Here is a 16,752-nt window from a genome sequence, read left to right on the forward strand (position 1 = left end):
AGGGGTCTCCAACCTTGGCAACCTTAAGACTTGTGGACTTCAACTCCAAGTCCATTCTGAACATCCAGCTGTGAACTAAAATAATAATACAGGTTTCGGAGCATACATCCAGCATCCGGGTTCTAGGCAGCACCACTGTGCATTCTTATGGACTAGAAACCAGCTTCTCCTTTTTTCCCCACTCTTCTTAAACAGAACTTGATGTTCTCTGAAGACAAATTACTTGGAATGGGGTCCATGCCTGGACATTAATTGGACGTAACAAATCCAAAGACCTCTTATATATCCTTTGCATCCTGGCTTTCTGGTTCATTTCCTAACCACAGAACAGGGCTGGCCTGTCTTGAGTTATGAACTGCACCACGTCCTTAGCAGGGACTCCAACGTACATCTTTCCAAAATAAAAAATACAGAAAATAACAAGCCATTTCCATGCTTATGGTCTATATTTATCCTGTTGGAAGAAATGGGGCAGACCCCTTCCCTCCTCACCACCACCGCTGCAAGAGATCTGGTAATGACATCAATTACTGCTCAGAGAAAAACATCCATCCATTCCAATAAGGGCTTTACGTCCAGAGACAGCTATAGGCTGACGTAACCACCGGCTGTCAAAAATAAAAGCAGGCAGAAAACATGGGGGTGCGTTGACTATACGGGGGTTACCATGGAGCACGGAAGCAGGACCTGATCTTTGGGGATAAAACCCCCCCATTTTGATTGAATCAAAGAGTCTTCAGATAGTTTTGAAATAAGCAGGAGATACGTTTTTCTGCAAGGAAGGGAGGGAGGGAAGGAGGAAAAGGGAAGGGAAGGAAGATATGTTTTCTCTCAGGAAAGAAGGAAGGAAGGAAGGGAGGGAGGGAGGGAAGGAAGGAGGGAGGGAGGGAGGGAGGGAGGAGGGAAAGGGAATAAAGATATGTTTTTTCTCAGGAAGGGAGGGAGGGAGGAAAAGGGAAGGAAAAGGAAAGAATATATGTTTTATCTCAGGAAGGAAGGAAGGAAGGAAGGAAGGAAGGAAGGAAGGAAGGAAGGAAGGAAGGAAGGAAGGAAGGAAGGAAGAAGGGAGGGAGGGAGGGGAAAAGGGGAGAAAAGGGAAGGAATATATGTTTTCTTTCAGAAAGGAAGGAAGGAAGGAAGAAGGGAGGGAGGGAGGAAAAGGGAAGAAAAGGAAGGAATATATGTTTTCTTTCAGGAAGGAAAGAAGGAAGGAAGGAAGGAAGGAAGGAAGGAAGGAAGGAAGGAAGGAAGGAAGGAAGGAAGGAAGGAAGGAAGGAAGGAAGGAAGAAGGGAGGGAGGAAACGGGAAGGGAAGGGAGGAAAAAATTTTCTCTCAGGGAGGGAGAACCATTTGTCCAGAATGGCATAGGACCTCCTGCTGCAGCAGGGGGTTGGACTAGATGACCTCCAAGATCCCTTCCGAATTCCAACCTGATTATTCTATGCTGTATGTTTTGCAGAACAAACTCTCGCAGGGCTCCCCTGCTCCCCGACATCAAGTCCTGGGAAAAGAGCCAGGTTTTCAGTGTATTTCTTGGACAAAACAGGAGCCATATGGATCTCGGGGAGGGATTTTGATCCAGAGGACATGGAAAAATTGAAGGATAATTTATCTTACTTGGACAGATTCTCTCTCTCTCTTTTTGAAGAGAGTTTTGGGTGAATGTTTTCGCCAATCTTGTTTGCATTTTTCATTCCTTCTCCCCTACCGATCCTTTTGTTCCCTTTTTGCAGGATTGTTCTGTTTCCAGCACTTACAAAGTGCCCTTGGCTGCATTAATTCCAAGAAAACAAGTAGAATAAGAAAGAAAGAAAAATATCGAGGTGTTGCCTGCAGGCCCTCATTACTCACGAAGCAGGCTGAGGCAGCAAAATTGGAAAAGGTAGGAGAGGCCTTTCCACACAACACTGGCTGTTTGAAACTGAACATCCATATGTGGAAGAGAACTGGTGAAGCTGCAGAAAGCCAGAGACATCGACAACGACTTCTTCTTCTTCTTCTTCTTCTTCTTCTTCTTCTTCTTCTTCTTCTTCTTCTTCTTCTTCTTCTTCTTCTTCTTCTTCTTCTTCTTCTTCTCCTCCTCCTCCTCCTCCTCCTCCTCCTCCTCCTCCTTCTTCGCCTTCTCCTTCTCCTATTATTATTATTATTATTATTATTATTATTATTATTATTATTATTATCTCTTTTATTCATTAAACATGAAACTCAGTCAACTGAACATTTGAAAATGTATCACAAATACCAGTGACTGGTGCTAATGGTTTATTATTATCCAAAATGTGGTCAAAACAAACTGTAACTATAAGTCCAATCAAGGCAAGATGAGGTAATTAGTTTGGCAGGGCAGGAGCAAGAATTCCAGATATGAAGGCATGGCACACAGTTGGGAAGATGCCAGGAACACAGATAAGCAAAGTCAACACAAGATACACTCATGTTTATTCCCAGCACTCAGCATGCCTCTCTTTTAAACTCTCTTCCCAGGTGTGGCTAATGAAGGGAATCAGGGCCCTTTCTTCCCCCATAAGCCATGCAACCCATGTTGCTCCCTTCTCCATTCCTCCCTGCATGCCTTAGGATGAAGAGGGAGTGGGCCTGAGTCTTCCTCTGAACTTCCTTTCCCTTGTTCTACCTCTCCCCTGCTCTGTCCAGCCGGACTTTGCCCTTCCCCAGTTTCCTCCACAGCCAACGGAGCCACACTCTGACTCCCTGTCGGCTGTTCGTCTTCCTCTTTGGATTCAGACTCTGACAGGGGCATGACACTAGCTGGATGGAAATAAATTTCCTGAATAATCTCCACACACATCCAAAAAAAGCAAGCTTTTCCCCCCACCCAAAAGGGTTTTCCTCTCTGAAAACCGCAGCCTGTGGTCAGATTTGTTGGGCATCTGTGGATGACATTAATAGTGCTCACCCAAGGCAATGACAAAGCAAGGACTTCAGACAGTGCCTTCCAGCCCTACTCAGTGTGCAGCCGTTTCCTCCCGGAGGTCCAATCCTGGCTATTTTTCCTCTTCTGTCCCTCTAGGAGAATCCCTATGTTTGTTTTCCCCAACCTAGCAGGGAGTGACAGGCGTCCGTTGTCCTCAGCTGCACCCTGTTATACTCTTTTCCCTGATGCCAACCTCCAGGAATGAAAAACCAACTAGGATTCGTCACTGTCAGCCTTGGAGGGACGTCGGAAGATTGTGGGGTGGGGGGGATTGGGAAAAGGGACTAACAGAAGCAGTAAAGAGAGAGGGAGAGAGAGAGAGAGAGAGAGAGAGAGAGATCAGCAAGGGTGGGGTAGCAGCCAATTTCATGACGGCATTGTGATAGCAAGCATCCTCTTGGGGGAAAAAAGATTGTCACATAGAAGACTTATTTTCTCCTGCCTTAAAGGGCAGGGACTGGGGGGAACGGATGAAATAATGCAACTGGAAGGATGGGTCAGGCTAAAGGTCAGGCAGGGCTTCCAAACTGCGCAAACTGTCAGCCAGGAGAAGAGACTGGCCCATGATCTGGTGCCTTGTCAGTTGCATTTAAGGAGAGCAGACCGAGAAGTCGACTCCCCAAGAAAAGGAAATACGGCTTCTAAAAAGAAGAACAGGATAATGGAGTTGGAAGCAAGGGTGGGATTCTACCAGAACCGGTTGTTAACATTCTAAGCAGTTCGGAGAACCTGTTATTAGAAGAAATTACTGGCCTAATCCTGTAAGGAAGGCAGGAAGGAAACATTCTGGTGTTGCTTACAGAAACTGCCTCTCCGTTAACCCTTATTACATTCTCAGCAGGACTAGACTTCCTGTCTCAGGAACTTCTCTGGAGTTTTTCCCCCTCCTTTGCTGATATTTTGCTTGTGTGGAGGGACCATTCAAAGTTACAATGGCACTGAAAAAAGTGACTTATGACCATTTTTCACACTTACGACTATTGCAGCATCCCCACAGTCGTGAGAGGCCAGGCGAGGAGATGCATGCCTCGATGTGAGGGATACTGAGTTGGCCGTGCCCAACCAATAACATGACCACCAAGCCACACCTACCACCTAAGCCACGCCCACAGAACCGGTTGTTAAAAAATTTGAATCCCACCCCTGGTTGGAGGTTTTCTAGTCCAACCCCCCTGCTCAAGCAGGAGACCCTAGACCAGTGGTGGCTTGACTGCTTCTTCTTTGAGGCAGCCCCTGAGATACTGGAAGACTGCTATCATGTCACCCCTTAGTCCTTCTATTTTGGTAAACTAGATATACCCAATTCCTGCAACCGTTCTTTATACGTTTTAGCCTCTAATCATCTTTGTGGCTGTTTTCTGTACTCTTTCCAGAGTCTCAACATCTTTTTTTTTTCATAATAGGGGGACCAAAAGTTTTTATTTATCGTATTAATCGAGCTGCCGATCTCATAAAACATGACTGGGTGCCTTACAAAATAAGAAATGATAAGGTAGCAATATACACAACGATCAACAATAACGTATATAATTAAAAAGCAAGGAGAGTGCATCAGGTCTCCTGCTTGTACAGGGGGCTGGACTAGAAGGCCTTTAGAGTCCCTTCCATCTCTGTTCTGATTCTGACTTATAAAGTGGAACCATCTCATCAGCTCACATGCTCTTGAGACCCCCCAAATTGACAGCAGACACTAAACAGAGAGCCCAGCCACCGTTTCAATATTCCACCTGTCAATTCTAAGGTTTCTGCGCTTGTCAGTAGTTTTGGTCTTCCTGATATTTAATCATATTCTCATTTTTTTTTCCCGCCACTCTGAGCCTTGATTTTCATTATTAGAGCCTGCAGATCATTTGCAAACTCGGCTGTCAGAATAGTGTCATCAGTGCAGAACAGGGTGCTGATGTTTCTCTGTGCAATTTTAAAAACCACCCCCATCTTCTCTAAGGCAGGACAAGAAGGGACGGATGGAAACTCATCAAGGAGAGAAGAAACCTAGAACTAAGGAGAAATTCCTGGATGGTGGGAACAATTTCATCAGTGGAACAACTTGCCTCCAGAAGTTGTAAATGCTCCAACACTGGAAATTTTTTTTTTTAAATGTTGGATAATCATTTGTCTGAAGTGGTGTTGGACTCCAAGGTCCCTTCCAACTCTTCTCTTCTCTTCTCTTCTCTTCTCTTCTCTTCTCTTCTCTTCTCTTCAATTGTTCTATTCTATTCAATTCTCCTTCCTTCTTTCCTCCTTCTCCTTCTTCTCTTCCTTGGACTCCAAGGTCCCTTCCAACTCTTCTATTCTCTTCCCTTCCCTTCCCTTCCCTTCCCTTTCCTTCCTTCCTTCCCTTCCATTCTATTCTATTATTCTATTCTATTCAATTATTCTATTCCATTCTATTCTCCTTCCTTCTTTCCTCCTCCTTCTCCTTCTCTTCTCTTCCTTGGACTCCAAGGTCCCTTCCAACTCTTCTATTCCCTTCCCTTCCCTTCCCTTCCCTTCCCTTTCCTTCCCTTCCCTTCCATTCCATTCTATTCTATTCTATTATTCTATTCTATTCAATTATTCTATTCCATTCTATTCTCCTTCCTTCTTTCCTCCTCCTTCTCTTCTCTTCCTTGGACTCCAAGGTCCCTTCCAACTCTTCTCTTCTCTTCTATTATTCTATTCTATTCAATTATTCTATTCCATTTTATTCTCCTTCCTTCTTTCCTCCTCCTCCTCCTTCTCCTTCTCTTCCTTGGACTCCAAGATCCCTTCCAACCAAGGGTAGCAGTGTTGTCAGTGGTGTTGAATAGCTTTTACATCATCAGCAAAAAGAATGCAGTTGCTCTCGATATGATCACAGAGTTTAGGAAGTTCCTCCTTAATTCCAGGTTGCTTCTCTCCTTGATGAGTTTCCATCCGTTGCTTCTTGTCTTGCCCTCGGGGGGCTTTGGAGAGCAGATTGACTCTCCTCTTTGCAATGACAGCCCTTCAAGTCCTGGAAGACTGCTATCATGTCACAGACTGCAAAGGGATGAAAAGTGATTCCTCTTCACCACCTTACAATCTCTTTTTCCTTCCTTTCATCTCCAGGAAGCCGTCTTACTCGCTTATTCAAATTTTGAGGGATCGACGCCGCGTATGAGTGACAGCTTTGGGTAAAACGCACAGAGCGATGTCACAAACACCCGGTTTCCTTGGTGTAGCAACTCAGAAACGCCGCACCGTCCTCCCACCATTTCTCTCTCATTCAACTTTGGTGAAAGAGACTTTGCTTCTTGTTGTTGTTGTTTTCCAGAGGAAAAAAGAAATTGCTAGTGAAAATTTCAGGGGAGAAAGGTGAGATTTGGACACCAAAGCAATGACAGGCCGTAAAATGTTGTTTGTGGGAATGGTTTGCCTTCTAGGTTACAAACTTCTCTCCAGGGCTTTTGCAATCTGTCTAGTTTTGCACACTTCACCCAGGGAAGATCAGGAGGAAATTCTCTCCAGGGGAAGGGATATTTTTTTACCGTCCCAAAAAAATTCTGGGGTTACTATGAATTCTAAGGGAAAATCCTACGTTGAGAAATGATTAGACAGTTTTACTATCCCCAAAGAATGTCGGAATAGTTTAGCTGTCCATAAAGAAGTTGGGGGAATTTGCAACCTAACAAAATCATTTGTTCTCAGTTGGGAGGATTCTTTCCCTGGTAGGTTTTGAGGGGGGATTTGTTTTATTAAAAGAAAAAAGAAAAACCACCACTAGGAAATTGCTCTGGATATATGTAGGTGCATACCTTAAAAAGCAACAGGACGCAAAGTTTTGGCTGGAGATCCCCCTAGTTGGGAGGGGGTTGGAGATGGAGAGGGTGTGTGTGTGTGTGTGTGTGTATCATCACAATACAATACAAACACAATACGGAAGCCTAATGATGGCAGATGAGATTCTGCCGAAATGTTGCTACAACTTTAAAAGCACAACTATAATGACGTGGGAAAATACCTGAACAAAGCTGAATACCATACATGTAAGTACCCACGAAAACTTAAAAAAACATATATGTATGTATGTATATGTATATATATGTGTGTGTGTGTATTTGTGTCTGTGTGTCTCTGTGTCTCTGTGTGTGTATGGATGGATGGATGGAAGGATGGGGGAAGGATAGAAGGATGACAGGAGGAAGGTAGGAAGGACAGTGAGAGGGTTGGAAAGGAAGATGGAGATGGAAGGTAGGTCATTGGGATATGGGGGGAAGAATGGATGGACAACGAGGCAGAGGGATGGAGGAAGGACAATGGGAGAGTTTGAGAGGGTGATGGAGATAGGTGGAAGGGATGGAGGGTGATGGAGATGGATAGTGGGATGGAGAGATGAATGGATGGACAGTAAGAAGGAGGGAAGGAGGGAGGGAGGGTGGCGGGGCCAGTGAAAGTGTTGAGATGGACATGGAGATGGATGGAAGGACACTGAGAAGGAGAGAGGAGGAAGGAAAAAGAGTGAGAGGGTTGGAGATAGAGAGGGATGGATGGATGGATGGATAGGACAGTGAGATGGAGAGCGGAAGAAGGAACAAGAGCGAGAGAGTTAGAGATGGATGGATGGATAAACAGTGAGAGGGAAGAACAGATGTAAGAAAGGCAGCTGAGTTGACCTTGGGAGTCTCTCCATAATTAAACCATACTCTTTTCTGACTGTTGTTTCCTTTTTGGAAGACAAAAAAAAAGGATGCTCTTTCAAAATTTCCAACCACTCCAAATGGCTGCATTAAATGAAATCACAAGCCATTTAAAACACGGCCGTTGTTATGGGCCAACCACGGAAATGCGGGAAGAGAATTCCTCCATAAACGATCCGAAGGTCAGATTAGAAAGGGGGTGGGGGTGGAGAACTAGCAAAAAAAAATAAGTGAAAAGAAAGCTGTTTTATCAAGCAGACTGTCAACTGTTCGAAATAGAAAAGAGCCATAGGGTCAATTAAGGCAGAACAGCTTCCAGGAGAGAACAGGCCACGAAGACCACGAAAATCCTTACTTCTCCTCTGACATCGCCTTGTAGAAAAGGCTTCACTTCATACAAAATGCCCCAATTTCACCCCAAATACAGATTAATTTCTTCTACAGCTGCACTCAGGAAGAAAAGATTCCACATGGCTTTTTACAGACTCCTCCATGGCTAAATAAAAGAGAGAGAGAGAGAGAGGGAGGAAGAGAGAGAGAGTGAGAGAGAGAGAGAGAGAGAGAGAGAGAGAGAGAGAGAGAGATGGGAAAACGCAACCCAGAAAACCGTGCATGGGTTCTGTCCTTCTAAGGAGATTCTCAGGAATTGGAAAGAAATAAAGACCAACAATGGCAGGTCCATATATTCCTTTTCAGATTTTTTGGGGGGAAAACCCCCCCTGCCATTTTGAAGTGGGAAACAAACAGAAACTATAGCCAAGACTCGGTCAAGTCAAACTCAACTTTGAGAGGCCTCACGGATACATATTTGGAGGCGGGGGCAATGCTGCGGAAGAATAATGAAGGGGTTTTATTTATTGAATTACTTATCAAGCATCAGGTTCAAGTTCCACCATTAATCAGCTGCAGGATAGGAAGAAGCAATGGGTGGGAGATCATTAAAGAGAAATACAACCTAAAAGGGAGTAGATGTTTCCTCACCGCCAGAACAATTAATCAGTGGAACAGCTTGCCTTGGGAAGTTGTGAGTGCTCCAAAACTTGGAGGTTTTCAAGAAAAAGATTGGACGGCCAGTTGTCCAGAATGATCTAAGGTCTCCTGCCTGAGCAGGGGTTGGACTAGAGGACCTCAAAGGACCTTCACAACTCCGGTATTCAGTATTCTGTAACTTTACATGTCTCGCAGCAAATGATTCCTTCCTTCCTTCCTTCCTTCCTTCCTTCCTTCCTTCCTTCCTTCCTTCCTTCCCTCCCTCCCTCTTTTGTAATCGTTCTCTTTATCACTTTCAATTCTTCTCCTTTTTGTCTTCCTTCCTTTCTTCCTTTTCTCTTTTATAATCATTCTCTTTATCACTTTCAATTCTTCTTTCTGTCTTCCTTCCTTCCTTCCCTCTTTTGTAATCATTCTCCTTATCACTTTCAATTCTTCACCTTCCTCCCTTCCTCCCTCCTTTATAATCGTTCTCTTTATCACTTTCAATTCTTCTCCTTTCTGTCTTTCTTCCTTCCTTTTCTCTTTTATAATCATTCTCTTTATCACTTTCAATTCGTCTCCTTCCTTCCCTCTTTCCTCTTTTATAATCATTCTCTTTACCACCTTCAATCCTTCTCCTTTCTGTCTTCCTTCCTTCCTTCCTTCCTTCCTTCCTTCCTTCCTTCCTTCCTTCCTTCCTTCCTTCCTTCCCTAAATTACAACCATATGCTTTTCTCCTAATCTCTCACACTCTCTCTAAAGTCCAACCTTGGTCAAGACCAGACAACCTTGGTCATTTTAGCCGTTAAACAAGCAGCCCCTTCAAAACTCTTCCCAACGACAACAAAGCAACTTCCACGTAAATATGAGATGCGACGGTGCACGTTTTGTAGTCTCCTGCTCCTCTGTTACGAGAGGCTCATTTCTCTAAGAGCTTCCTCACTTCCGACCCAACGTCATAAGGATATACCCTGGTGCATTGTGATTTTGAGGATAGTGTTAGTCAGGGATGGCAAAACAACCCTGAAACAGCCTCTCCAGAGACCTCCTGTCAATTACCTTGAAAGCAAATAGAAAAAAAAAAAAGAGAGACTCCGGTAGTACAACAACTCACACACTGTATTACCACTGCTCTGCTCCTGTTCCTAATGAGCGAGAGTTATTTTGGGCCACTTGAGAGAGAAAAGCAGACAGGGAAGCTATCAAGAACACCCTTCTTTGCTACCAGGGCCAAGAGGCTACATATAGTTGCCCTCCGGGGAGCTCCTAGGTGATACGTCTTCTCCAGACAGACACCCGAGTAATGGCATAAAAGCTTGGATGAAACCATCACTGGAATTCCTCCTCTGGGAAGTCATATTATGGTTTCTAGTCTTTACAAGTCTTATATTTCTCCAAGAATTCAAAGCTGTATGCCTCTCTCCCCCCCTCCTTCTCTCTCCCTCTCTTCCTCTCCTTCTCTTTCTCCCTCTCTCCCTCCCTCTCTCTCCCTCTTTCCCTCCCTCCCTCTCCTTCTCTCTCCTTCTCTCTCCCTCTCTTCCTCTCCCTCTCCCTTCCTCTCTCCCCCTCCACTTCCCTCTCTCCCTCTCCTTCTCTCCCTCTCTCTCCTTCCCTCTCCCTCCCTCTCCCTCTCTCTCTCCTTCCTCTCCCTCTCTCTCTCTCTCTCTCTCCTCTCCCTCTCTCCTTCTCTCTCCTTCTCCCTCTCTCTCTCCCTCTCTCTCCCTCTCCTTCTCTCTCCTTCTCTCTCTCTCTCTCCTCTCTCCTTCTCTCTCTCTCTTCTCCTCTCTCTCTCCCTCTCTCTCTCCCTCTCCTTCTCTCTCCCTCTCCTCTCTCTCTCCTCCTTCGTTTTCCTCCCAACCACATGGGATAGGCTGGAGGGAGAGAGAACGACTGGTCCGAAGAGCCAGGAAAAAACCACGGCTGAACAAGGAGTGAGGTTCTCACCGTCCTAAACCGACACTCTTAACTGACACACCGTAGGGGGATATCACATCTAGTTTCTACATTCTTCTTTCTTAATCCATAATATTCCTTAATGAGAAATCCCAGGGGTGTTTACCTTCTCTCACCCATCGAAATAACCCTGCTGGAGTTTTATTTCGGGGATGCATGAAACTGGCACGGCCAATGCAGTTTAAGACAGAAGGAAAATACTTATGGCTAAAGAATATTCCTCCTTCACTTTTTTGAACCAAATAATTTGTACACATCTGCGTTTCTGTCTCTTGAAAACGTCCCTTCCTGTCTGGATCTTTGAAGGTCACAGGAAATCCATTACATGATCAATCTATCTCTATCTATCTATCTATCAATCAGAAAAATTGATATTCTTGGGTCAAGAGTGACCTTCTGTACCCATAAGGATGTTTGCCATCACTGGGTGGTAAGATTAAGAACCATCCTTTTCCTTTGGCTCGTGAGTTGGCATGGAACAGAAGAAGAAGACTCATCCAAGGGAAAATTCATCTGAAAAAGCGTCTGAGATCAACTCAAATCCAAAGCAACCCAAAAGAAGATTCACTCGAAGGCCGAGCCAAGCAAAATCGACCTCAGAAATAAAGAGCAGCGGCATCAGCAACAGCGGTATTAACAGAACGACAACACAATGTCAACGGAATTAGAGGCGCATATAAAAGCCGGAGTTGTAAATAATACGAATGGTAATCAATGCAATCCATGTAGTGGTGGCCGCCGCCGTTAATATAATTTGCTGCGACAAAAGGTTCAAGGAATCCGAGGCGAAATCTGGCTCTGCTCCCCAGGACCTTGACAAAAGTTTGCAACCCTGCCCGGTGATGAACGGCCCCCCACGTCCCAATGAGAACATCCTTCCGATGATCCATCCACTCTCCCAACGGCGAAGATCTCCGCCAACCAACCAGCAGAGAGACCTAGGATCTTGGGTCCACGAGTGGCCGGTTGGGGACGGAGGTCTTACCTGGCCAGGGGCTTGGCACGGGATGCGATCTTGGTCATGATGATGCTTCCCAGCCTGGGGGTAGCCACGGCACGGAAGGTCCCTTCCCAAAACTTCTCAAACAGCTGCTTCTCCTCTTGCTGTAGGCTGGCCATGTCGCGGAGCTCTCCGGGGTGCTGAAAACACACCCCCGCGTGGACATCCAGAAAGGGCGCGGGAGGGAAGGGAGGGGGGTTTCAGGATTGGGACCCTGGGTCCGGGGACTCCCCAGTAGACGACCCTGGAGGAGGAGGGGGCTTTTTCCTGCCTCCCGGTCCAGCTACGGGGCTACCTTGACCGAGGCGTTTCTTTCTTTCCCCTTCAATCCGACGAACAATTGAGGGACGCTCAATTTCCTCTTTCCTTCCTTCCTTTCTCCCTTTCTCCCTTTCTTCTCCCTCCTCCTCCTCCTCCTCCTCCTCTTCCTGCTCCGTCTGCCTCAGAAAAGGACACAAAAGACAGGCGCGCTCTTCGCTCCGATTGGCATCACAAAAGATGCCCCGTGTTCCCTCCCACTCTCTCCCTCCCCCCCCCTCTTTCCCCACCCCTGGGCGAGGCGGTGCCGGCGAGGGTAGTGGTCGTGTGCTTGTCAATAGCTTGAGAGGGGAAGGGGGCGAGGCGAGGGCGCTGAGTCAGAGGCGGCAGAACTGGGGGAAGGGAGGAGGAGAGCAAGGCGCAGAAGCCCCCCGAGCTGCCTTGGCACACACAAAGACACACGCGCAGGGTGAGCGCGCGGAGGCACACTCCGGAGGAGGAGGAGGAGGAGGAGGAGGAGGAGGAGGAGGAGGAGGAGGAGGGAGGTGGCAGATATGATCCGTCACCTCGTGGTAAAGTGAAGGGTGAGAGAGAGCACTGCTCCTTGGGGGCCCCAAGTCTGGGCAACTTCCCCACTCAGGAGGGAGGTAAACACAAACAAATAAACACACACACACACACACACACACACACACACCGACTGAGCCAATTTGTCAGCTTTCTTCAACCTGCTTCTCTCTAGTTGGGAGGAGTGCCAACTGTCGGCCAAGAAGCTTTGGCGAGTAAGTGAGAAGACTGCCATCTCTCTTCTTGTCTCTCTTCTCTCTTCTCTTCACCTCTCTTCTCTATTTTCTCTTCTCTTTTCTCTTCTCTTTTCTCTTCTCTTCTGTTAAAAGTTGTGCATATAAGCATACACGATAAATTGGGCGGTGGGGAATTGCTATGAATTTGCTTTAGGTAGCAAGGTGTGATGCTCTTCAATTTTCTGTCCTCTTGGGGTGTGTGTGTGTGTGTGTGTGTGTGTGTGTGTGTGCGCTGGATTACACCCCCCATTAACCACAGCCTCTTCAGGAGAAGGAGCTGAAGTCCTAGCCATCAGAAATGGTGCCATATGGATTTTTTTGGGGTGGTGGTGGTGGTGGTTGTATCACAACTCAGAATCTCTTGAAGAGAGAAAGAGGTTTGGTTGCAGAAGGTAAATTCAGTTTTAAAAAAATATGCTTATCTTGAAATCCAAGTCATTCTTAATGCCACCTCTAAGCTTCTGAAGGTTTAATGCTGAAGCTCCTTCCCTGCCGGTCTTTTAATTAAACAAATTTAAATTAAGGAAAAGAAAAGCACTCGGCGAGCTGGACTCTGCGCTACCTGTGAAATAACCGAGATAAATTTGAAGCACAATATTTTTGCTCCGTGGTGGGTGTGGAAGCTTTGCCCACAAACGGTGGTTGCTCGTAGCTCTTGTTGTCAGGGGATCGTTCTGCATTGTTCATTTTATTGATTGGGTTTTGATTGTTCAATGACCAAAATAAAGTCCTACCTGTCTACCGCTCTATTAAATGAAGGGGACACACCTCCCAAATTACTCAGAAAGCTTTTCACTTAGATTAGTTTTAATCTAAAGCCTTTATTCCTCCCCTGTCTGCTCGAATCAGTGTTGACTTCGGACAACTGCCTAGAAAAAAAAAAATCCCTGCTGTTTTCTTGGTGAGTTTTCCAGAGGTGGTTGGCCATTGCCTCCTTCCTAGGGCTAAGAAAAAGAGACTGGCTTAATGTCACCCATGGCTCGCTTTGTGCCTACGGCAAGATTGAAATTCTCCATCTCCCAGTTTTTCTAGCTTGGGGACTTTAACTGCTACATCAAACTGTCTCTCAAGACAGTTTTCCTGGCTAAGCAGGGGGTTGGACTAGAAGACATCCAAGGTCCTTTCTAACTGTTCTATTCTATTCTATTCTATTCTATTTTCCCTTCCTTCCTTCCTTCCTTCCTTCCTTCCTTCCTTCCTTCCTTCCTTCCTTCCTTCCTTCCTTCCTTCCTTTCTTTCTTTCTTCTTCTATTCTATTCTATTTTCCTTCCTTCCTTCCTTCCTTCCTTCCTTCCTTCCTTCCTTCCTTCCTTCCTTCCTTCCTTCCTTTCTTTCTTCTATTCTATTCTATTTTCCCTTCCTTCCTTCCTTCCTTCCTTCCTTCCTTCCTTCCTTCCTTCCTTTCTTTCTTTCTTCTTCTATTCTATTCTATTTTCCTTCCTTCCTTCCTTCCTTCCTTCCTTCCTTCCTTCCTTCCTTCCTTCCTTCCTTCCTTCCTTTCTTATTCTATTCTATTCTATTTTCCCTTTCTTTCTTTCTTTCTTTCTTTCTTTCTTTCTTTCTTTCTTTCTTTCTTTCTTTCTTCTATTCTATTCTCTTTCCCTTCTCTTTCTTTCTTTTTTTTCTTTCTTTCTTTCTTTCTTTCTTTCTTTCTTTCTTTCTTTCTTTCTTTCTTTCTTTCTTTCTATTCTATTCTCTTTTCCCTTTTCTTTCTTTCTTTCTTTCTTTCTTTTTCTTTCTTTCTTTCTTTCTTTCTTTCTTTCTTTCTTTCCTGTTCTTCTATTCTATTCTATTCTATTCTATTCTATTCTATTCTATTCTATTCTATTCTATTCTATTCTCTCTTCCTTTCTCTTCCTTTCCCTCATTCTTTTCTTTTCTCTTTTCTTCTCCTATTCTCTATTCTCTATTCTAGATGAATAGAATGAACTAAACGAGCCTCTGTAAGTCAAAAGGACCACCTCTAATTACTTAATGTACAGTCCAAGTCACTGGATCATATTTTCTCCTTTTGAGTCCAACCTTGGTTTATTCTCTTTACTTTGGGAATCCAACCGGTTATTTTCTCTTACTAAAGAATTTTTCCCAGATGGCCAAAATCGAAGTGATTTGTAGTTTAGTGTTCTCCATGCTTCGAATAGGAAATTTGCAAAGACGGGTCACCGTAAAATAAAATAAAATCAACAGAGGGGACAGGAACGATGTCAGAATAAACCTCACAACAGGCAGGAGGGATTCTGAAAAATATTATAGTTATAGAATGATGAAAACCTTCCAGATTTAGAGACGGGAGGTTAATAACTAGGACTGGGGGTTGACTTTAGAGTCAAGAGGATCACATCTTGCTGAAGGAGCAGAAAGCTAGTTTAAGCTGCCAAAATCTGATATTAGCAGAGCTGACATTCCTTGCCCAACCGGCCAATTAAAGACCAAGCAACTGCATTAAACAATCGGCTACGCTTGGTTCATGTGACATCGGTTGTTTTCTCTCTCTTGCCTTGTTGGCATTGTGGGTTGTGTTACTCCAGGCCAATTAGTTTAGAGTCCAAGATATTTTATGAACCCAGAAAATAGGCTTGTTTCAAATAGCTTGTATGGAAACCCAAACATTAGTATTTCACTGGGAAGAATTAACAGAGATTCTCTAAAAAGGCAAAGCTCAAAGGTGAATATTCAGGATTTAAGAAGCAGGGTGGAAAAAAAACATGTAAAAGAGAGAGAGAAAGGGAGAGAAAGAGAAAAAAAGGGAGAGAAAGAAGGAAAGAAAGAAAGAAAGACAAAGAGAGAGACAAAGAGAAAGAGAGAGAGAAAGAGAAAGAGAGAAGAAAGGAAGGAACAAAGAAAGGGAAAGAAAGAAAGAAAGAAAGAAAGAAAGAAAGAAAGAAAGAAAGAAAGAAAGAAAGAAAGAAAGAAAGAAAGAAAGACTAATTTAGGAGTCAGTCTGAAGAAAATTCTGCAAAACAAGCACTGGAAAAAGGAGGAATAAAATTAGAACTACCAGATTTTAGAACTTCAAAGGATTATCAGAGCATTGTTTCACATAAGTCTATCCCACCACCTAGTGGCCAAATGGATTTTTGCAGCTTAAATCCGGTGGCCTTACTCACAAGATATTGATACTAGAGGTGAGACTTCAACTCCCAGAATTCCCTGTCCTGGCTGGGGAATTCTGGGAGTTGAAGTCCACAAGTCTTAAAACTGCCCCCGTTGTACACCCCTGATTTATACAACAGATCTGTACCAGCTATTAGCAAATGGACATTTTGGCTACTAGTGAATAAGGATAATGAGCCTATTTGTGGTTACAACTCGCTGTACGAGCTGGAGACTTGATCCTTCTCCTCATTCAAAACTCTCTCTCATGGACTAAGACCTGCCTCTTGAGACAATTTAACTTCCTCCCAGAATTGCTAGCCTGGTTTTAGAAATCGGCAGTGAAGGAAACCTCCTATATCCTTTTAAACACATGCACACGCATATTGCTTCTAATATGACATGCTGACCGTGAGAATAATTCATCAGTAGAACAGCTTACCTTTAAAAGTTGTGGATGCCGCTCCATCTCCACGGCTTTTCCAAGAAGAGAGTGAGCAGCCATTTGTCTCCTGCTTGAGCAAGGGTGGGGTTGGACTAGAAGATCTTCCAAGGTCCCTTCCAAGCCTATTATTAGTCCGTGGTCTACATCCTTCAGAAATGTAAGAGTTATCAATAGCTTATCATGGAAGAGCATGCTGAGCAGGGTAAAGTAAACTGGGAATAATAAGCTCTTCGTAATCTATTAAAAAACTTAGTGTTATATTTTGCCTCCATATTTACTCCACAAATAACAGCAAAGGCCCCGCCCAGTTCAAGCCCCAAAATAGAAGTATTCCCACCTGTTCTTCCTCCAGTGTGAGCTAAGCTACCCTACCAGAAATAGGCCTATGATAAACCAGGAATAGCCCTCCAATAAACCAGGAATGGTCCTCTAATAAACCAGGGCGAGGGATTGGAAGGAACAGGAACTAAGGTTAAATATCCAGGTGCTTTAAGAGTAAATGGCCAGGTGAGATCGATGGTTAAGTGTGCCCTCTGGTGGATTGGAGAAGCATTAAAAATAAGGTGCTGTGTTCTTTTTTTAAAATATACATATACATACATATATAGCTGGGGATGTATTTAGGGGGCTCTTTTTTGACTCCAAGATGACTGAAAGTC

At 44.5% G+C, this 16,752-nt stretch overlaps 1 protein-coding gene across 1 annotated transcript in view; it reads right to left on the reverse strand.

Moving 5' to 3' along the window:
* Nucleotides 1-12,178, reverse strand: part of SRRM4 (serine/arginine repetitive matrix 4) — a 75,759-nt gene extending 63,581 nt beyond the window's left edge. The window contains exon 1 of the mRNA XM_087913216.1: nucleotides 11,480-12,178. Within this exon, the coding sequence (XP_087769342.1) occupies nucleotides 11,480-11,613 (134 nt within the window). The 5' untranslated portion in view covers nucleotides 11,614-12,178. The remainder of the gene's footprint in view (nucleotides 1-11,479) is intronic.
* Nucleotides 12,179-16,752: the final 4,574 nt, after the last annotated feature.

Source organism: Pseudonaja textilis, chromosome 15 (genome assembly GCF_049901715.1).
Source record: "Pseudonaja textilis isolate UNSWEBS1 chromosome 15, rPseTex1.2, whole genome shotgun sequence".
NCBI classification, from domain to species: Eukaryota; Metazoa; Chordata; class Lepidosauria; order Squamata; family Elapidae; genus Pseudonaja; species Pseudonaja textilis.